The 22722-nt window shown below is 38.1% G+C and overlaps 2 protein-coding genes across 3 annotated transcripts in view; both read right to left on the bottom strand.

Moving 5' to 3' along the window:
* GDAP1L1 (ganglioside induced differentiation associated protein 1 like 1) overlaps nt 1-13490 on the bottom strand; it is a 61073-nt gene extending 47583 nt beyond the window's left edge. The window contains exon 1 of one of the 2 annotated variants that reach the window (XM_087959336.1): nt 13447-13490. Coding sequence is in view for 1 of the 2 variants with exons in the window: in XM_026664868.2 (XP_026520653.1) it covers nt 5775-5954 (180 nt within the window). In the remaining variant the exon portion in view is untranslated. Of the gene's footprint in view, nt 1-5774; nt 6190-13446 lie in introns of those variants that run through there. The other variant, XM_026664868.2, reaches the window with a different exon arrangement.
* A 3074-nt stretch (nt 13491-16564) lies between these two features.
* Nucleotides 16565-22662, bottom strand: LOC113410442 (oxidative stress-responsive serine-rich protein 1-like). The gene is made up of 4 exons (XM_026665016.2): nt 22530-22662; nt 19233-19353; nt 17801-17899; nt 16565-17404 (listed from the first exon to the last, which is right to left on the bottom strand). Exons 1-4 carry the CDS (start codon nt 22660-22662, stop codon nt 16717-16719), a joined length of 1041 nt encoding a protein of 346 aa, XP_026520801.2. The 3' UTR covers nt 16565-16716.
* Nucleotides 22663-22722: the final 60 nt, after the last annotated feature.

The raw sequence follows: 22722 nt of genomic DNA, 5'->3' as shown, positions 1-22722 counted from the left end.
AGCATACTGCTGGCTTAATAAATATCAACAATAAAACAAGGTGAGAACTTCAAAAGATTTGAAACAGTTGGAACGCTGGATGAGAAGGAGGATAAGGAAATTTCAAAGAAATTAAAATAATTATTTGTCTCTTTTTGTCATAGGAGGTGTAAGATAACACCACTACTTAAACTGATAATCTTAGGGAATTTAAAATTTATAATAGAAATAAAGATCTGGAAACTTTCTTATGACTAGCTATTGGGTGTGGTCAGCTAATATATTAACACACTAGAGTGGGGTAATCAATAATTTTGAGTTCTATTTTATTGACAGACTTTAAGAGAAAAGCAGTGTTTAATTCTTAATTTTCCACCATGAAGAAACCTACCAGAGTTTTTCAGGTGTTTGGGGGGGTGGGGGGAACAAAAGAATCAGAAACATTGATGCTACTTTTCCCACGTGGTTCTGTAAAAGAGATGCTTACAATCCAGCAAAGCTGGCTGGGGAATTCTGGCAGTTGAAGTCCACCAGCCTTAAAGTTGCCACGGTTGGAGATCCTGCTATAGTCTTTAAGGCACCAGGTTGCAGAGCTATACTCACTGCCTGTTCACCACTGAAAACAACTAAACAGCAAGTCCAGATGAACCATTGAAGAGTTCTAAAGGAACTCTAATATGAAATTGCTGATCTTTTAATAAGAACAAGAACAATATGGTGCTGTATCAGACGTCTCAAATATTGTAAAATGATTGCTTTAAAAAGCATTTTTCAAACTAGTGAGATAAATCTTGCCAAAGCAAAATTAACATGATCTCTGTAAACATAAACCCGTTCTCACAACTCTTTTACTATGGTACTTTGAGTATTTCCACTAAAGTGTTCAAAAGGCTTCATCTAAACAAATGTAACTTCTTGGAGTAAATGAAGACATTCTCTTATGAATGACTGATAACAAAACAGAGTAGGAACAAATAATTTTTGAGCTGGAAAGATACTAATACTGGGATCCCCAAGGATGCCTCTTGGAAACATCTTTGTCATGTGTACATAATGATTATTTTAGGGTGATTAAAATATGGACCAACAGGTGGTGGGATTAAATTTTTTTTTACTATCGGTTCTGTGGGCGTAACTTGGTGGGCATGGCTTGATGAACATGGCAGGGGAAGGATACTGTAAAATCTCCATTCCCACCCTACTCCTGGGGTTACTGCAAAATCCCATTCCTTCCCCACCCTACTAACCTGCTTTCCAGCTCTGTTCTCCTATGCAGGGCAACAAAAGAAGACCCAGCCGATCAGCTGGGACTGAGACTCAGAGAATAGATGGGGTGGGGCCAGTCAGAGGTGGTATTTGCTGGTTCTCTGAACTACTCAAAATTTCTACTACTGGTTCTCCAGAACTGGTCAGAATCTGCTAAATACCACCTCTGGGAATATTTTAACAAGAAGAATAGACATCAACATTTTAAAGTCAATGTAATTGTAAGCCAAAGTAAACTGATGCACATTGATGTAACAAGTTCTATCTATAGATATCAATAGGTCATTGAATGGCTAGCAGAAAATAGCTAAGGAACCTATTTTGATATATTGCTAGATAATAGTATTAGGCTACTTTGAAAAATATAAATCCCACACTGGAGATCACCACTGCAACAACTGTATTGTAAATCCTACAAATCTATAGAGACAATACACAATGTACTAGAATTCTTTAATTGCCTCTCAGCAATGATATTGTAAGACTGAAGAAGTTTCAAAGGATGGAACCAAAATAGTTAAAAGACTAGAGAATTTTGTGGAGAAAAGTTACAGTGTTTGGGATTTTTGTGAAGAAATGTTACAATTTGAAGATTTTTCAATCAAGAAGAAAGGCAAGTTAAGAAGACATAAAACATGCAGTGGAGTATGGTGATAACCTTGAAGAAAATATATTTCAGAAAATATATTTTAAGACATCTAATTAGATTGAAAAGATAGGAGAGCTGAGGAAGAAGCTTGGGAATAGCTTGCCTTGACTCTGTTCAGTATAAGAGGGAAATAAAGAAAATTTCTGCCAGGTTTCCTACAACAATAGAACTTTAATAGTACTTTCAGAGTTTGTTTCCTAATCTGGTCTGTCTCAAGGGGTTAACAATATAGATTTATAAATTTATGTATGATGTTTCTGAACCATAACAACTTCAATATGTGTAGATTTAAACTCTCATTTCCAATTCTGGGAGTTGAAGTCCACATATCTTAACAGTTGAGAAACACATATGTAGAGAAATGTTCCAGATGTGGATTGAGACATTGGGCTTACCCCATAGAAGGATATGACTGACTTTGGACCAGTTGCTCTCTCTCAACCTATTTTTTGGGGGTGAGGTGGGGATTCTTTGGGAGGTTAAAATCCCACAGACTGTCTAGGTTCCATTGAACTGCCAGAGGAAAGGAAATATGTAACTATTGTCGCTATCGCGCAATGAAGTTAGATAATGGGAATTTCAGGAAAAATGAATGACTTCTTGGCACAGCTCAAAATTAAAATATGGATTTCCATAGCACAAGATATAAGAAAAGATACTAATTTGGATGGCTTTAAAGGCACAAGGGACACAGTGGGTAATAAATGCTGATCATAATGGTTATATGCTTTTCAAATGGAGGGCAACAAAGGTTTCAATATCCATTGTCAAGGAATATAAACAAATGTGGTGCTATTGTAGTTGTATTATCTCTGTGAGTTTCTGATTGGCATCTGGTTGCTGCAAACTGTTGGATAGGATAACATTTTGTTTTGGTACAGCACAGCTCCTATAGCAGTGATGGCTAACCTTTTTATCCTTGCGTGCCGAAAGTGTGTGCATGCCTGCATCCATAATGCAATATGCACGTGACCCCCCCCACCTCCCTGTGCATGCGTAAATGACCCCGTGTGTCACACACCTCTGTGCATGTGTGCACAACCCATGTGCCACACACCTCTGCGCATGCACACGCATCTCCCCTGCATGCCCCTCCCCCCACGCATGCACAGCAGATACCCAACAATCAGCTGGCTGGCCTGTGAGCATGCGCCATGGACCTGATTTGGGGCCATGGCTCACGTGCTGGCAGAAATGGCTCTGTGTGCCACTTCCGGCATGTGTGACATAGGTTCACCATCATGGTCCTATAGAATAGTAGAGTTGGAAGGGACCACAAGACATGTATAGGAAAATCAATTAAGAGGTCACTGGCCAAGCTCTTCTTTAAAATCTCCCGAGATGGAGAACCCACAGCCTCCATAGCAGACTATTACGCTGTTATAGAGATATTACTATCAGAAAGTTTTTCCTTATATTTAAAGAAAATCCAGGTAACTCTAACTGACTATTCCTTGTTCTTATATATGTGAACATGTGAAATATTCCTTGGCCAGTTTCTCTATAGCTTTGCACTATGTCCCTGAACACAGCATATCCCGTCTTGTTTACTTATGAACGTGGCATTTACTATGAAAAAAAATGAAACCAAATTTCTTGATTTTAAACCCAGGTTCTAAATTTACTGGAATTCCATGAAAGCTTGCTAGATGTTTTGGGCAAGTTTGAAAGTAAGTAACGGTGTTGGGGCTTTTCGGATGACATAGCTTTCAAGTCTTTTTTATATATATATATAATTCCTAAATGTACAAAACTAGCTCATTATTTGTAACCATATTTCTTTTCAAGTTTTTTTATCTGCAACATATATATTCCACAAGTTAGACAGCACAACCACAAAGTATAAAATGTTTAAATAAACATTATGGTTCTAAAATAATTAGAATAGCTTATTTCTGTCACAGGAATTGGAGGTTGTAGAAACCAAACATTTTTGAGACAAAAATTCAGCTGCAATATGTGGGTATAATCTATAGGGAATCATCTATGCAAACATATTCCCTTTTCCTCTCCCTCCCTCTCCCTCCCACGTCTCTCTTTCTGTATGTATTGATTGTTTCTACAGAAAGGGTTATTTTCTATTTGTTAGAGAACATCATTTTAGGTACTGAAAACTTCATTTTTTGCCCTGGCCATGGTACTGAAACAAGGAAGGAGTTTTGTGGGATGTATTATTTCATAGCTTTTTTCAGACGTCTGTCCTCAAACATGATCTGTTGCTTTTATTAGCAGACACCCTGAAGGGATGAAGGGTGAAAGGTGCATGGGGAAATGACAAAGAAAGAAGATCTTCAAATGTTTTGATTCTGCCAGGCTGTAACTTTTGGCTGCTAAAAAAATGGGACTTCTTCTTTTATTTATTTATTTATTTATTTAATTAATTAATTTTGTCAAGTGATTATTAGATAACAGGTATAAGTATAAACATGGTTATGAATACATGAAATGAATACGAATAAGAAAAAAAAGAAACAATAGGACAGGGACGGAAGGCACCTTGGTGTGCTTATGCACTCCCCCTACAGACCTCTCAGGAAAGGGGTGAGGTCAATGTTGTTCATGCAATTAAATAAAGAGAATGCTAATATGAAACACGATCTAAATCCATATTATATACTACATATATCATGCTTATGCAGCATAATCCAAGACTGCATCAGGAACTCACCATCTGCTTAACAGAACAGAGAGAATTCTTGGCAAGCAATTAAAAAAACACAAAGAAACACACACACAGATACACATATGTATCATCCCTACCTCTGTGTGTGTGGATACGAATAAGAATAAGTGTGTGTGTGTGTGTGTGTGTGTAGGGGAAAGCCTGTCAGTGGTGCATGTACTGTCTCTTTAATTGTTCAATCTGCTGTCTCTGGAGCCCCATCAATTCTGACAGAGGTGGGGCTAATTCTGGATTAGTTGTAGAAAAGCATGTATGAGTAGCTCCTTAACTGTTTCCTTCCCAGGCACAGAGACAAAGACCTAAAGAAAATCTTTGAACAAAGATGTTTTATAATGGAAGAAAATGAGACAAAATCCTCTGAAATAAAAGAAGACAACACCTTGGTTGTTTTCGAAGCTCAGGAAGTGCAAAACAGTCCTTACGAATCACAGGTCCAAAGGTTTCTCTGATGCCTGCTGGCCCCTTCCCTCCAAAGCATGATCCTATTGTAGGAGGAAAGGAGCAACCTCATATTTGGACAAAACTGCCCCTTTGTATATATTTATGCAGCTCCAATATATTACAAATCCCAGTGAAATGGCTGCAGTATGCCGGATGTGCTTGGCTGTGCAAAATAAAGGTCAGGATTCCCAAAGGTGAATGCCTCTAGTTTCAACATTTGTAACAAAAACCTCAACAGAATAGCTCTGAGAGCAGATTTTTTCTTCAAGAAAAAGCCTGGCACTTACAAGTACTGCAGTGTCAGAAATAAAGGGCCGATTGGGGATAGTGTGACCCTTTCACAAATAAATACAGAATCTCCAGTCCTAACATGCCTGCCTCCATTCTTTTTCCTGCAAATAATTCATTTTTCTATGCTGTTCTCTCTCTTCTCATTCATTCAGAAGCCTAAACAAATAAGCTGTCAAACCAAAGGTTCTCCAAATACATCGTGGAAATCTGACCTGCAAATCAAACAGAGACACATTTGCTCCCTTCCACCCACGTTTGGCAAATATTGTTGCAATGGTAAAAACCCAGAGACCAAACATAGACATTAGCTTAAACTCCCTATCTCCAACTGTTCCCCCAGGGGGAAAAAAGCAACCAGCTTCCCCCCACCCCACCCTGCCCCAGCCTCATAATCTTAACACCCTAGAATGTAAAGGGAATCGTATTGGCTAGCAAGCCCTTCTTCAGTCCAGCAAAGCATTTTACCTTCTGTGAGCTGAAGGATTGAGTCCAGTGATACAGAACCAGCCTGTCCTTGGACCTGAAGGCAGGGTGTGCTGGATCCTGATTCTCCTCAACCTCCATGGATTTGCCTGCATCATTCTCCAGCGCTGAAATGGGCCACCAGCTGCAGTTTGTGGGAGTAATATTGTTGGGAGTCGCCATGACAGCCCCAGATTATGGAAGAAGAGAAGAAAAAGAAAGCTGCAGCTGCTGTGTGGTCAGACCATCCGATGGGCTCATAGAAACACCTTTGTTGTCGGAGCCAAGAGGGTGGAATTTCATTACTCTGTCTGGACTGGCATAGGAAGCCCAGGTCAGCAAGATCCAAAGCAGCACCACTCTGAGTGAAGCGGTGCTCTCTACGCTCCTATACAACCATGAAAAGGATGCAGTGAAGGAACACTGATGCGCTGCATTGTGCCAATCACAACACAATAGACTCTCTCTGCCACCTGGCGACAGATGAGGGAGTCAACACACAACCAGAGAGAATGCATTTTGTTAAGCCTTCTTGATCAGAATGACTCGTGGAGGATGTAGATGAACATGTTTGAATAAGCAGGTGTCCAAATAAATAGAACTGTTGGAAATGTAGGGTGTCATTCTACTGTTCTGACCAAATCCAGAATTCTGATGTCTGATTCTAAAGACTGAATATTCAGATTATGAATACTTTCTGCTTAAATGTGAAAATTATGCTGTCTGGCTAAGTTGCAATGTAATTTTGTAAGATTTTTTTTTTTACTGTTCAGATTTCAAGCTCTGTATAAAAATGATTGGGACTCCAGTTGCATGAGCTTTTATGTAGGGAATCCTGAACAATTATATTCTCAGCAATTGCCAATCATGCAAACTAAATGGAATCTCCATGCTTAGAAGCAATGAATCATGAAATGGAGAAGAAGAAAGAATTAAGAATAGTTATTTCTCTTATATCATGCTTCAAAGCTTCTGGAGGCATCTGACTCAGCACTTGTAGAATGACTTTCATCTTAACTAAAAAGTGAAATAATTGATATTATTAATGTGAGAGAATACTAACTGCATTGTGGTCATAGTTAACTATACGAATCAAAGCTGATAGGCTGGTCTTTAAAAAAATACCTTACCTTCTAATAAGCAAACATTAAAAAGAGTAAAAAAAAAAAAACAACCTCCACCAAATACTACTGGGCTAGTAGAGTCCTTAACTTAAATACCCTCTCATTTCAGAAGTACTGTCTGATCATACTTGATTGGGGAGGACAGCAGTTGTAGTCTAATATGGCTGCGCTAATCAAAGAGATAATCCAGGGTTTAGAGGTGTTCAGCAAGCTTTATTTATTTTGACATGTTTATATACTATGCTTCAAGCCAAACTAACAAAATCAAAACAATGCAGTGGAGCATCAAATTCTCAACTATATTAAAGATCACTCAGAATTAAAATTACATCAGAAAATAATCCATGAAATTAAACTTCAATAATAAAATCTTTGAGTGTTTTTCTCTTTCTGGTCAATCCATATCTTATTTCAGATGCAGAATGGAGAACCTTCAGGGAAATAAGATATGGATTGATTGGTTTCAACAACCAATCAATGTCTGCTTAGTCATAAGGACATATTTTGTGCCTTCAAGTCACTCTTGATTCCTAGAAACTGTGTGGATTAGTCCCTGCAGTTTCTTGCCAAAATATTGGAAAGGGTTTACCTTATTTGTAGGACTGAAAGAAAGTGACTGGCCTAAGATCATCCATTTGGCTTTCTGTCTAAGGTGGAACTAGATCTCATGGCCACCTGGTACTCTTCTTGCCTGATGCCAGTATACCAACCTGGTTTTCTGTTTAGGATGTTATTTTTATTTGTTAAAATATTGTATGACCATCGAACTCATTCACAATAACTCAAAGAAATAACATCCCAAATATAAAACTCAATAAATCCCGATGAGCTCTATATTTACCCTGAGGGCAAAACCATGTCTTCAGGGCCTTTTGAAAGAGTATCAAGGTAGGGGCAGGCTAATTTCTGTGGGGATGGTGTTCCACAGAGAGGGAGAAGATGCTTCTTCTTGGGCCCATTTGATGGAACTCCTTAATGGAGGGGACCAGTGACATACACTGAGCCTCCACTCAGGTGGGTCAGGTGGCTGTAATTGGGAAAAGACAGCCCTTCAAATTACCTGTCCCCAAGCCATGCAGAGCTTTAAAGATGACAACCAGCACCTTGAATTGGACCTGAAAGCAAATCAGCAATGAATGCAAGAGAGTTGACACATATGCAAATCTAGATGTGTACAAAACCATATGCCACATTTTGAACTAATTGAAGCTTCCAAGATACTCAACAAGGGTAGCCCTATGTAAAGCACACTGCAGTAGTCAAGACAGGCGACTTGGGCTAGATTAGTTGTATTTTTTTTAAAAAAATAACAATGCTCTAACTTGGCATTACTCCTCAGAAATTGTTTGCCACCCATCTATTGGCCATAAACCAAAATTACAATGGGGAATTATATGGCTCATAGGGAATGGAATGGGATTAGTCACTGCAGCCAATTCGCCATGGCCAATTCCTGGCAGGACTATTCAACAATGTAATGATGTAAAATAATTTAGAAATAATTTTAATTTTGGTCATTCACATTTCATTTTGTCCTTCCTTTGGCATCTTCTCTTCCATGATTCTCTTCCACTATTTTTTCAATATTAGTGTAATTCTTGTCCTGTGTGGAGTTGTCCTGCGAGTTGGCCATGGTGAGTTGACCTGCGGTGAGTTGGCCCATGGTGAGTTGGCCCACAGCGAGTTGGCCCACGGTGAGTTGACCTGCGGTGAGTTGGCCCATGGTGAGTTGGCCCACAGCGAGTTGGCCCACGGTGAGTTGACCTGCGGTGAGTTGGCCCATGGCGAGTTGGCCCACAGCAAGTTGTCCCAGAGCAAATTGGCCTGCAGCGAGTCATCCCGCAGAGAGTTTGCTGTGGCAAGTTGGCCCTGGTGAGTTGTCATAGATCCCATAGGGAAAGTAAATGTATCACACATGCTCACTACCAGTTATCCCAGGAAGATATAAAAGATATTCCAATGAACCAGAAAAACTGTGATGAGAAAGATCCAAGATTATGAAGAGCTGCTGCCAGCCAATACTGTATGTAAAATACTGGTCTGAATGGGTAACAATGTAACTAATGTAAACTAGCTTCCTCTGTCCAATTCTAATATAGAAACATACACATACAAATAGAAAGTTTTGAATAAAACTGGTCAGCCTAGATCTTTGGTTCAACTTTAGCCTGCCTATTGTCAAGGTATCAGAATGGCTGCTTTCTATAGTTGGGGACCCTCTGCTGCTGGGGTCAGAGTCTTCTTGAAGCAAAATATGAGCGAGAGGAGACTAGAAAATCGGACTTGATAGCTAAATTCTTAATCCAACTGAACAAGATAAGCCAAAAGGAGAATATACTCAAAATATCATAGAAAGACATAAACCCAGAATTGGGGCATTCATGGCTCTCTTGATCAGTGTTATTGGCTACCCATTGAAGATCATTCCTTATTTCAGGATCCATACTAAGAATTCCTTTACTCTGCTGACATTTCTCTTTGCCGTTCTTGCCTTTTTCTTCATCAATCACTTACTAAAGTCTACATATTCTCCAGTCTAATACCAAAACTAACCCACTGAATTCTTCTGCAGTAGGAGGAATAAGCATCCATAGAAGTTAGGACACAAGTCAAGGCATCATCCATCTACGTCTATCAGATGATGAATTTGACATTCCTGTTATTTTCTGGTCTTTAAGTTGGTGCTGACTCCTGAGCGCACAGACTGCCAAAATTTATATCATGCAATCCTTCCAAGAATTCAAGGCACCTTCCCCAGTACACATTTTATTCCCCCAGTAATGTTTAAGGGCAAGGGTTAGGCTCAGGTAGTATTCTCAAAACTTGATGTCCTTCAGATGTGTAAGCTAATTCCCAGAATTTTCAGCAACAGTCAGGCTGGCTGGAGAATTCTTGAAGTTGAATTTCACACCTCCGACTGCAACTTCCAGCCTTCCCAGTTACATTATGTTCTGAACTTGTTCAGAATGACAAATTGTAATAGGGAACAAGACACATTGGCTCGTCTAGAATAAGTACAAATTACTGTGATCTGTAATCATGGTGTTTTATTGCTATATGATTTCACACAGAGTGAAACTAGTCAGGGTGTGTTCTGTGACTGTAAAAGAAAAGTAACATTTCCGAATGGCAGTTGCAAGGGAACTTCAAATTAAATTGGAATTTTTGAGCTTAAACTCTGTCATGAATTGTCTACCATAATGAAAATCTTCTCTTCCAGATAGGCAGCTTTGTTCATTAGCATGAAATAGGACAATTGTACCTTGAATTCCTGCACAGGGATAGGGTACAACCTGAGATTTAATAAGCTGTAATCAAGAAACATTTTTAAAGTCTTGCTACTCACAGCAAGTTTTGTGACTTTAATAAAATGGCAACAAATACAGTAGCTGCATGGTCATGAAGGTCTCAGGCTTTTCCATAAGGATATATACAACTGCATAGAATAAGGATGCGCAAGGATTGCTTAACCCAGGAATCCTCAAACTCTTCAGCTCATAAACTCCTTCATGAAGTTTCAGATTGTTCACTGACCATTTATTTTAGGAAAATAATAAGCATTATTTTAACTAATAGTACTAAGAATAACAATAACATTGAAGAATTCCATCAGCCTTTGGGAGTCAATATTGATCACTTTGGAGTACCCTGGCCTAGCCTATTTCAAATGCTCCTCAGATCTGGACATAGCCTGATTTGTCTACTGCAGGTCTAAGGACTTGTTTGTCTCAACACATCTCCATTTCCTGAGTTGAAAATATCTAGTGCAAGGCTCTTCAAACTTGGCAAGTTTAAGACTTGTGGACTTCAACTCCCAGAATTCCTGAGCTAACATGACTAGAGGAGAAATTCTGAGAGTTGAAGTCCACAAGTCTTAAAGCTGTCAAGTTTGGAGACCCCTGATCTAGCATGAGAAAAAATAATAAACACTTAATGGTGCCTCTTTTTAATCAATGAGATGTTATTTAAAAGTACATTAGACTAAAATTATAACAACCTATGCAAAATTAGAAGAAATAGATACAGAGGATTTTTAGATATGTGCTATTTTATTTTTTTCCTCAATCCTTGCTTATATCTGTTCCACAATGTTTTCAAAGCCCAACATATTCCTTTTCTGCTCTCCCCAACTTCAAGCTCTCCAGTAAACCTAATGCAAGGAATACTGGCTAAAAGAGAAAGCAGACATTTATGTTGCTTGACCCTGTTTTCTTATTAATAAAATGTAAGAAACAAAACAACAAAAAACACAATCACATGGAATCAGGTGTGCAGTGCCTAATACGAAATCCTATGAACCCACAAAGTTCCATAACAAATCATGAAGAATTTTTCACATTATCAGAATAAATATTCCAAAAAATATCTAAGTTCAAATTCTGGTTTGGCAATAATACCAATTGAATAACTTCTGAGACATGTCACATCATTTAATATCTTTGCTTTACAAGTTCTTGAAAAGGTAAAATGGAATGCCAAGCTGAATTTTATAGACAAGGCACCTCATGCAATTATAGTAATAAGGGAATTTATCACTTTCCCCAAATTTGTTTTGAATCTAAGATTTAGAAGCTACCTTTAGAAAGCTTATGCAGCTGTATGGAGGCAGATTGAAATACTCTGGTACTTATAAATATATCAGATGTTAGAAAACCACTGCATATATTTGACAATTTAAACTGGCCCTTTTTGTTTGAAGTTTTGAAAGATCTGATGACCTGAAGAAAAAAATCTGGTTTCAAAACTCAGTAAAGGGTTAAATATTTGAGTGTTTCCTCCACTGATATGTTTTGAAACAATTATTTTAAGGTATGGAATGAAGTTTAAAAGGAAATGTTGAGTTGGAAAACATTGCAGCTATCATCAGAAATAATTTATGTGATTAAGATGTTTTACCTAGAATGTGATTTTTTAATTTCGTTTTCTTACTTTTACTTTTTTTTGCACCACTATCCTTTCTCTTCTTTTCAAATCTCTGTAATTTCAAACCACCTAATTTTGTTATTCTCCTAGGGGTATTTTTGTTTGTGTGCCTTTTTTTTAATCAATCAAGGTTCTTGGTGAGTACATGGACAAATCCATCCAGTTTTCTTGGCAATATTTTCAGAAGTGGTTTGCCTTGGCTTTCTTCCTATGGCAACACTAGAACCCAGAATATCCTACTCTAGCATCACAACCATTAGATCAAACTGGCTCTCATAAAAAATTCCAATTTTCTACTTTAATACTATTTTCAACGTTTTTCAAAGACATCCCATCAAGCTTCCGCTTAGAAACATTTCTGTCAAGCATTAGTGGCATATATATAACATTAAAAAATATGGGTATAAGGTTTAATCTTTCTCCTCTATATGAAAATTGGAATAATTTCAGTATCTGTCAGACTTCTGGACATTGACCTTTTGAAAATACCAGTTGCTGTTCTGAATAAATTATTTGCTAGCATTAAAAAAAAAAATACTCAAAGCTCCATCTAGTGGTCCATTTATTGAACATTCTGTAAAATGTTTGGTTTTAAACAATCATTTAAGTGACCTTCTGTGTGTTGCCAATATCCTTTACTCCATGATTCTATAACTATTAAATCAGCATTGAAAAGGATTTAACCATCCAAAAGGAAGTTCCCTGTTCCATTGTATTCTTAGCTCTGACGCTGACTTTTCTTGCCCTCTAGTCCTAGAATGGGGGAAAAAAATAAATCTGCTTCAAAAACTCCTTTTGAGTAGCATTGTCTTTTAAACAGCAAACCAAAAATAATGTACTCATTTTCAAACTCTCAATGGTAAGCACATGTGTGTCATGTCCCCGTTGGAGCCAGGGTCTGAGACAGAGGAGGAGTGGGAGCCTGGGCCAATGAAGGGGGTTGGCAAAGTCCCTATGGCCCATGAGGAATGACCTGGGGACGAGGACGAGGAAGTCCCGGGTCCCTCAGGCCTTGGAAGAGTAGGCAGGGTGGAAGAGAGGGTGCAGGCTGATTGAGGAAGCGGGGGAAGAGATGGAAAAGGCAGGCAGTGAAGCAGAGGAGCTCTGGAGACAAGCAAATACCTCCTAACTCGATCCCCAAGCGCGGAGAATGGAGAAGCAGCAGTCAGCGCAGGGTGAACCGACTACTTGGGAGGAGGGCATTCTGCCCCTCCTCACGAGGTTCACTTGGAGAGTAGAAGTTAAGGAGGTGCCGTGAGGAGAGGCTTTTGCCAGGAACAAGTGTTTGTTTTTGGATTACACTCCTCTGGCTTTGAAGACTGCATTGCCTTGCTTTGAGGACTGTTCGTCTTGCCCTCACCTTTGAAGACTTTGCCTTCAAAACTGCCTTTGTCTTATGCCTGGACTTTTGCCTTGTAGACTTGCCGGGTAGTCTATGGGCTGTTGTTTGGGGGACTGAAGGTGGAGCCTTACTGGTCAGTGAAGGGCCATTTGTTTAACCATTTCCAAGAGAAATAGAGAACTCTCTGGAGGCCTGCCTAACCGCGACCACCTGGGTCATAACAATATGGTTATCATGATTTCAAATTCAAGTTTGTTCTCATAGCAATACACCTATTCTACTATACCTGTATAGTCTTCCTACAATGCAGGAAAGGTTCAAATATGATGAGAATCTGTTAATCAAAAGTAAATCAGAAACATTAATTGCTTTGTTTATAAAAAAATTAAGGTATATATGTATGTATATATACTTAACATACGTGGACTACCCAATATTTCTAATATTGACATATAGTAAATGGTACATATATGTATCATTTAATAATTACAGTATAAAATGGCTACTTCTGATATGCATGCAATGAATTGAATTTTCATAATCACAAGTGTTTATGTATGGGAATAGAACAACCCTCACATTAATTTGCAAATACACAATCTGCAGGGAAATTCCTCTATTCAAAGGTTTAATGGAAGCAAGCTACTATACTCAGAAACAGCTCAATTTGCTTCAGGGGACAATTTTTAGACATTTTGCTGCAAAATGAGCCTATTTTGCAATATTTCCATTGCACATTAATGGATTTATCCTTATGCTGCAAGGAAAGCTCATATTTCTTAATTTTTTTTTTAAAATTCCATGGAATGCCAAGCTTTGCTTATTCAAATGGTTTTCTTCAAAATTCTGCAGAATAAAATGGATGTTGTACAGTGGAAGTCTTTTTGCTTTCTTTTCCTGGAGGCAGCTAGATAGTTCTGAGGTTCCCTTTATCTACCGGCTTATGGCTCATCTAACCCCTTTCAGTAATTAGTTTTAAGGACAGGACTAGCTACAAAATCCATAACTAGCACACATTTGTTTTAATAAAAATATGTTATTTAATTTAAATGCATACTAAACATAAAAAACAAATTTGCCTGTGTTAGGCAAATAAGATCAAGCTTATTCAAAAGCTCTAAAATTTACAGCACTTCCTTGACCTCAATTTAAGCTTGTGCAATATACAGAATAGAAATTGCTTTCTTTTAAATTGGTATTAACATTATTTCTTTTGAAAGGCCCTAACCTAAATGAACAGGTCAAGACTTGCAGGAACCTAATGAGAAAGTTAAGCTAATTCTATGTGGCATATGCAACTGTATTATGGGTAGTCCTTGACATAGAACCATAATTGAGCCTGGAATTACAGTTATAAATTGTGGAAGTTACTGAGTCATGTGACCAGACCAGATTTTATGACTTTTTTGTGGTGTGAGTTAAATTCATTAAATGAATACTGCAGTCATTAAGTAAATGGTAGCTTCCAGCACAAAACACTGAAAATTCTATGCCTAAAATTAGTCTGATGTCTGTGGCATGCTGTAAACGGCTCTAAACGTGGACTGGTGCTAAGTGCCCAAAATATGATCACATGATTGTGAGGGCATCCATCAGAACTTAGAAACATCATAAGTAGTTCTGGGGAGGTCCATCGTAACTCTGATTGCTAAGTGACCAGTTGTAAGTCAAGGACTACCTGTACGCATTTTGAAAGCATTCGTCTTCATAGATAAAGTAGTGCTTAGAGGTCAATGGCCCTTTTCACAGGCCATCTTAAATTGTTTGTAGAACAAGCATGTCATGTGAAGTCATAAAACTAGGCTAACTGACAGAGGTACAATCCTAGCAAGCTGGATTTAGCCCCAAATGACCCAACCCATTTGGGACTAAACTAATTCCTTCGTTGAAGTAACTTTAAGATATCCTGTGAATTTCAAATTTAATTGACTATTCCAACAGCCACAACTGAGTTCTAGAAAGGTGTTATAAAAGCAGTGCTTCTTCTGAACCAGGGGTCCCCAACTTTGGCAACTTTAAGACTTGTGGACTTCAACTCCCAGAATTCCTTAGCTAGCTGGCTGAGGAATTCTGGGAGTTGAAGTCCACAAGTCTTAAAGTTGCCAAGGTTGGAGACCTCTGTTCTGAACTGTTTATATAATCCTTTAAGATCCCTGTGACTGCACAAATCGTGGTACTGAAGAGGAAAACTATGTGGGAAACAGCCCAACTTATCCAAACCTGATTATGGTGGTCTCAATCCCATAGTGCCATAATAACTTTTCTTCTTGGAGTTGGGAACAATAAAAATGTAGGAAGTGAAGGAGAAAGGGATAGTTTCCAGTCTCCTTTATGGTACCAAATAATACTGAAAATACGGCTATCAGATGACTGATGAAGCCATCCAAGATCATGTGCTGGGGGCGAAGATCAATCAACTGAGAGCAGTTATGACTAATTTGTGTGTGTTTTGCAAACAAGACCAAGGCCAGCTTATTAAAAAGATGTTCACATACTGCATTTTTCCATATATTGGTAACTTAATGTGATGATTACACGTATGGGTTATTAAAAAAAGAAAACTAATAAAAACTATATAAGAAGCTCATTATTGGATGTTCAGGAAGAAAAACTATGCTTATATTTATCAATGAAATATTAATCTAATTAAAATCAACTTGGGGCATATAATTTTTGCTAGAAGCTGAGATACTTAGGAAAGTCAGCAAAATTATTTAGGAGGCAACATTAATTATGCTAAATCGGTTACCCGTTTCTTTAAAAATTGCAGACTCATGTTTTATCCTATACAAGGAACTGCACAAAACTATTTCAACTTTTCACTTATCTGAAATATCTGAATAGGACAGGACTGAATAGCTTTTAGGCTTGTTGGATCTATTTTTGTTTTCTTCGTAAGAAATCCAACCATTTAGAGACAGTTGCAAGACATGCTCATCAAAAAACCCCAGCATTTTGGCTTAGCATAAGTTAACCAAAGTCTTATACTAACAGGGTAAGTTATCTGCATGACCTCCTGAACTAGAAATTTCTTTTCCTTATCAGAACTGATATGAGCTCAAAGTTGTTTCACAAAAACATCCACTCCTGTTCAACCCAAGCATTCTTCAGTGAGAAAATTAATAATTTTTATGAAAAAAAATACAAAAACAAAAAATAAAATAAAATCCATGCAAATTTACCTCAAATTTATCAGTAGACCTGATTAATTTTTTTTTACCTAACTTGATAAATTTAATTTGAAATCTACAGAATTTGCTGCATTTTAGAAAAACTCTTATTTAAAGACAAATCTTGGAGCTTTTAGGAAACAGAAATTTAGATTGTATCAAGAAAACAAAAAAAATTTTTACAGGTACATTCTTAAACCTCTGATTTAATGCAACGCACCTTTAAACATAAGATATTGCCTTTTTAACTTTATTTAAAAAACTACATTATATGGTGCAAATAAACATTTGATCAAATACGCAGCATTGACAATGGACAAATTTCCATCTACAGCACTGAGAAATATTCACTACCACCACTGAATTTCAAACCCATGATTCTCATCTCAAGTGTACATCATCTCCGCCATGTGAGACATTTTCTTGGGAATATATAAGTAGTATTCCATATACCCAGAAAGATCTTCAATAGTCACATCATCCACAAAGACTCGAGCTTGCTCCGAACAAGACCGGGCAGAGCCAGACGAACCTGTACTTGAAGGTGATCGATTTGGTAAGGATTGTGAACGCACTTCCAGGACTGCCTTTTCGCACTCTGATAAGACGCTCCGCAAACCAGAAAAGGAATATGTTTCTATTGCTTGCCATTCTTTGTCCATGTATGGGCACTGCTTCTCATAATTCATCTTGGAGAGAGACTGGAAATCTGAAGGCTGGCTAGGATCCAGGCTGGTTTCAAAGGTCAAAGAAAAAGTATGGCATTTCCTTCCTAAATTCTTGGAAGGCTGCTCAACAGTACATGTTTTCTGATGTCCCGCTCTGCTTTTTCTGCAGTTGCTGCTGTCTACAAGAGGGCACCTCTTTCCGTTTAGGAACAGCTCTTCTGAAACTCTAGGATCTGAACCAATTTTATTCTTTGGAGCATCAATCTGACTTTTGTGTTTCAGTTGGTTATTTACAGAAGATGCTTTCATGCTGCAGTATGTAAACTTTGGGGGGTGAAGAACAGGAGATTTGGAACGCCTGCGTCGTTGTGGTCTTGTTGTCCCTTTCAAGGATTTCCGTGCACTTCTGTAACAGACAGCAGTAACGTTAGCAGAAACTAGAATATATTTTGTTCTAGAACATAGGCATTTTGTACTAAATTATTTGCTCTGGTTTTATGAATGAAGTAATTTCATGTGCCTTGATTTCTGTCCATGAAAAAGATCAAATTGGAATTTTAAGGGTTGCCAACTATATCTAATCAGAAAGAAATGTCATTATGAACATTTGATGTAATTAAAGTAAGCTATTGCATTTCTCTCAGTTATTTCCAGATAATTTCCCAGCCAGACAAGATAGAAACAAAACTCAAGATCGCAAAGATACAATAAGCTTCACCCTAAGTTTTGCATATTTATATTAGCCAAGTATTGATACTTAAAAAAAAGAAATTTCAAATAAAGAGTAGGTAGTTTTCCTTACCGGTGCCAAATCTCTCTTGAACAGACAATTTGATGCCAGCCTCCATCAATAGTTGCTCTGCCTGGAGGTCGCAATCCTGTTCCTTCACTAACAGAAGATCTGATTTAAGGAACAGATAACATATTACAATGCTATTCTGTAAAATGGGTAAGAAGAAAGTGGAACAGGGTACAGGTAGTCCTCGACTTAGAATCAGTTGGTCAGTGACCATTCCAAGCTACAGCAGCATGGAATGAATAGTGGTTATGACCAATCTTCAGAGTTCTTGTCATCTTAGCACCAAGGTGGTCACATGATGGTGAGCTAAGTACTTGGGAACTCATTCAATTATTTACCAAGCACATAGCGATGATACGATTGCCATTTCCAAACTTCCATGATGGCTTCCCCAGAAAGTAAATAGGAAATTGGGGATAAGACTCATGGCTCAATAAAGTGAACATCTAGTTCTAAAACTGATTAGTGCTAGAATTGTGAGCAAATCATGTAAGCTTAACTCTCTGGAACAAGTACTTATGCAGAACAATTTGACAGAAACATTATCATAAAACTATTTATGACATACAGGTAGTCCTCGATTTACAACAATTTGTTTAGTGACCATTCAAAGTTACAACAGCACAGAAAAGAGTGACTTATGACTGTTTTTCACACTTCTGACCATTGTATCATACCCTGATCACCTGATCAAAATTTGGACGTTTGGCAACTGACTCATATTTATGATGGTTGCAGTGTCCTGGGTCCTGTGATTGTCTTTTGCAACCTTCTGACGAGCAAAGTCAATGAGGCAGCTAAATTTACTTAATAACTGTGTTAGTAATCTAATAACAGCAATGATTTGCTTAACAGTGGCATAAAAGGCCATAAAATGAAACAAAACTCCCATAACAATTATCTTGCTTAGCAACAGAAATTTTGGGCTCAGTTGTGGTCGTAAGCCGAGGACTACCTGTAATACAACAAGCCATAAAACATTTCCTGTGCTGAAGTTTGACTGTGCTATATAGTTCAGCATGGGCTCTTTTCAAGGCAGATACATGTCTGAATGTATCCCAGTTTTCTCAGTGAAGGAAGTACATTAGAAATTTTGTCATTGTTGAAAGCACTGAGGAATTTGGTAAGGAAATATCTCTGAAAGGATGAGGCAAATGGTCACAGTTTGTGTAAAAACAAACGTAAGATCCTGAACCAACTAAGTGATCCATGCGTAACTTACACATATTTTATTACTTGAAATCAATGCTAGGGAATGAAACCTCCCAATATTCACATTAGACAGAGCATTTTCGACAAAATTTAGAGTAAGGCAAACATGAATGATGAGCTCAAAAACTTTCTTCACTTCCAATTTTAAACTTGCAAAAAGAAAGCAATACAACATTAAAAGCAGCAAGGCTATTAAAATTTTTCTAAAGCAATTGTTACCTACCCAGCTGGATCCACTCTCAACTTTTTGAAAGCTGTTTGCAGGCTCTCTTCATCTCCTTCTTTAGCTTCCGATTCCATCTGCAGGTTGTTAGAATGCTCTTCTGCCTGCCATATAATGAATGCTACCAAGAAAAACATACTGATATTGATTTTATGTATTTTTTTTCCTTCTTGTTCAATCGTGTTGGATTTTTAGAGACTGCCTGGACAACCCTGCAGGTTTTTCAGAAGTGGTTGCCATCACCTCCTCCCACCCTTGACACGAGACCCTTTTTATTAGGTTGGATATAGGCATCAGTGAGGATTGCTGCTCATTTATCTTCCGCCCTGCAGCATAGCTGTATTCCTGGCTGTGCTCCTGAACTCTGTGTCTGGGTTGGCAGTAGAGTTCCTCAGGCTTATGCTTCTGGGAGACTTCAGCCTGCCATCTCAGGACTTGAGCACTAAACTAGCACAGGTGTTCATGGCCACCATGGCAGCCTTGGATTAGCTCAACTCATTTATGGTCTGACTCATCCGTTATCTGTTATCATCCAGGGAATAACATAATGGATTTGGAGTTTACCTTTGGGAAATGGTGTCATGATCTGGATTTGGGGGATACTAACATTAATACTTGCCTCTTTAGGTCCTTTTGAGCCTAAAGTTCAGTGTAGCTGTCCCATCCTGAAAGGAATTGGAACTTAGTAACACCACCACATACACACTCAGGTGCCTCATGGACCTTGTGCAGTTTCAGAAGGAGCCTTGGGTTTACCCCAACACTCTGACATTAAGTTTGGCAGGTGTTTGTGTTGCTGTTTGGAACAAGCCTGTGATGGGGATGCTGAGCTGAATTGCACCTGTATGGATAAACTGTGCTTCCATTTTTTGTAGAGCCCCGTGGTTTACTGAGCAGCTATGGGGATGAAGCGGCACAAGATGTGCCCAGATCACTGCTGGAGGAAGACAAAGAATGAAGTTGACTGAGCACATATAAGAGCTTATATTATGTGATAGGTCCTAATAAATAAACAAAATTATTTCTCTGTTCTTATTGCATTTACAATAGCCACCCAACAGCTCTCTTCAAGTAACAAGGTATGTCTTACATAAGGAGCTGGTGAGGATCTTGTAGGATCTCTGTGAGGAATATTCCTGGACTCTATCAGTCACTCAACTTTATGTAGAGTTGAATTCTGGCTAGGCAGATCCTTTGAAAATGATCATGACACATTTGAGACCTGTTATCCAGGAGGAGTTTCAGCTAGTTGATCCTCAGGAAATCAACAAGGTCCTCATGGCTGTAAGCTCGGCCAGCTGTGTTCTGGACACATACTCCTCCAGGTTGGTTATGACCGTGGTGGAATATGGTTGGGTCAAAGAGGTAGTTAATCTCTTTATGGGAGTGGGACTGCCATCATAAAGGTGGCAATGGTGTATCCCCTTTTAAATACACCATCCTTGAACTCAATACATTACAGAAGTTTTGTCCAATTAGAAACTTCCTTTTTGGAAAAGGTTGAGAAGGAAGTTGGCACTCAGCTTTAGAGGACCTTGGATAAAGCAGATCATCTGGATCATTTTCAATCTAAGTTCATTCTGAGGTACAGTGTGGAGATGGCATTGGTATGGAAATGATGCAACTGTCCTGGCTCTCCTAAATCTCTCATCAGCTTTTGATACTTTTGGCCAATATCCTAATGGTAATATTTGGAATTAACTGAAACCTCCAATTTCTATTAAAGGAAGCTTCTAAAATAACATTACTCTAATCTAGTCTAAATGGAACTAAAGCAAATTCTATCCAAGAAACATCTTTTATTCAAGCTGATAATTAGAACTTTTTAGATTCAGTGCATGATCACAACTACATGTGTTTCATTTAATAGTCCTCTGTGTGGATACCTTTCAACTAAAACTAAAATATCATACTATGCACATAGGACGGATACTTCTTAAGATAAGAGTAGTTCTGAACAATAGATTGGAGATTCACAGTAAATTGAAGCGGTCTGTATTTACATCATAGGTGGGACAGAATAAAATTCATCTGATTGAGGCTTTGACAAAGTATAGTGAAATTCACCCATACAAAATAACATCCACATAGCACTTTTAGAACATTCTTTTAAAGGAGTATATCAAAATCAGTATTTAATCTGCTCAACTGATAAGGCTACACAAACCTAACATATACTTATATAGCACTTTAGTACTTTCATCCAGAGATGCACATTCCATTATGTAGTTAAAAATGATATGGTTATAAGAGAAAATCAGTAAGATTTATCAAGTTCTATCATTTCAGTTTAACTCTTCTCTAGCATAATTATTCTAATTTTAAAACTTTTTGCAAGAAATTATATCTATTATAAACATATATGCATAGACATTGCATGTGACAATGTTATATCAAATATTGGTGAATTATCTTATATAAAACTGTATGGTAAATACACAAATACAATTCACACTTAATTCAGAAATCAAGCGATCAGCCCAAGCAAACTGGAAGAAATGATGGCTGATACCACTATAGGCATTTTATACCATAATACTACTACATTTTTGCTGTTTGAAATAATTTTAAATTATAGTGATATATATGACTAATAAGTATTATATGATTGCTCTAAGCAATAGCCTTGTTTTAAAGAATCAGGAAAAAAATCTTATTGAATAACTGGCAAACAAAATTATAACACTTCATAAAGAAAATAATTTTGGGGGTAACACATTCCATATGGGTTGTGATGCTATATCGTGTATGTTCATAGGAAGGGCAGTTTGAAAATGTAATAAATGCATTATTTAAAAAACACTAACATTATACAGTCTAATTATTGCCTGACTTCTAGGATAATTTTGGGGTTAGGAAATTCTTCATGTGTCAAGTGACCAAGACTTTTAATGTTGAGTCACTACGGAAGATAAGGGCGAAAACGTGTCTCCTAACAACCCGAAATGTTCGCCTGTAAGGCGCCGTGAAACTTCCGACGCAAGGAAACTCCAGAAGGGAATGTCACCGCGGCTTCGGACGACCCAGAATTCGGGCTACGTATTAAATGAGGAATCCGTCCGCGCACAAACTAGTAGAAATGACGTAGCTGAAGAAGAAGAGGCCCTGCCCTTCACTTTCGCCTCTTCGAAACGTATCTGCCTCGAAGGGGAAGGCGGGAGAGACTAAGACATCACTAAAACAGAAAGGCAAATCAATTTATCCAAACGGAAATAATAATAATAATAATATAAAAAACCCTCTTCATTCTTCTCCCTCAGAATGAACGAATCCTAAAAAAAACAAGGGCCAACTTACCTGACAAAGCGCACCCAATCAGCCCAACGAGCCACTGCCGGAAGTGAACATAAAAAACAACAGGAAGTGACGGTGCAGTGCGCGTGCGTTGAAGGACCACGCGCTCTCTATTGCCGCTGCTCACATTTTTCATCCACTCCAGGTTGGCGCGCGAAACCCTAACAAGAGGACTTAGGAGAACGCATGCGCGCTA

This window comes from Notechis scutatus, chromosome 3, assembly GCF_049901735.1.
Source record: "Notechis scutatus isolate UNSWTSFEM ecotype Mainland chromosome 3, rNotScu1.2, whole genome shotgun sequence".
NCBI classification, from domain to species: domain Eukaryota; kingdom Metazoa; phylum Chordata; class Lepidosauria; order Squamata; family Elapidae; genus Notechis; species Notechis scutatus.
The sequence above is the reverse complement of the archived record's forward strand: the minus strand, read 5'-3'. Positions and strand labels throughout refer to the sequence as shown.

What these genes read in the sequence shown, in the direction of transcription:
- LOC113410442 (XM_026665016.2), bottom strand. Translation starts at nt 22,662, where the DNA reads ATGAAAAATGTGAGCAGCGGCAATAGAGAGCGCGTGGTCCTTCAACGC. An exon ending in TTGAGAGTGGATCCAGCTGG is followed by an intron (nt 17,900 to 19,232) that starts GTAGGTAACAAT and finishes TCCTTAAATCAG; the next exon opens with ATCTTCTGTTAGTGAAGGAA. An exon ending in TCAAGAGAGATTTGGCACCG is followed by an intron (nt 17,405 to 17,800) that starts GTAAGGAAAACT and finishes TGTCTGTTACAG; the next exon opens with AAGTGCACGGAAATCCTTGA.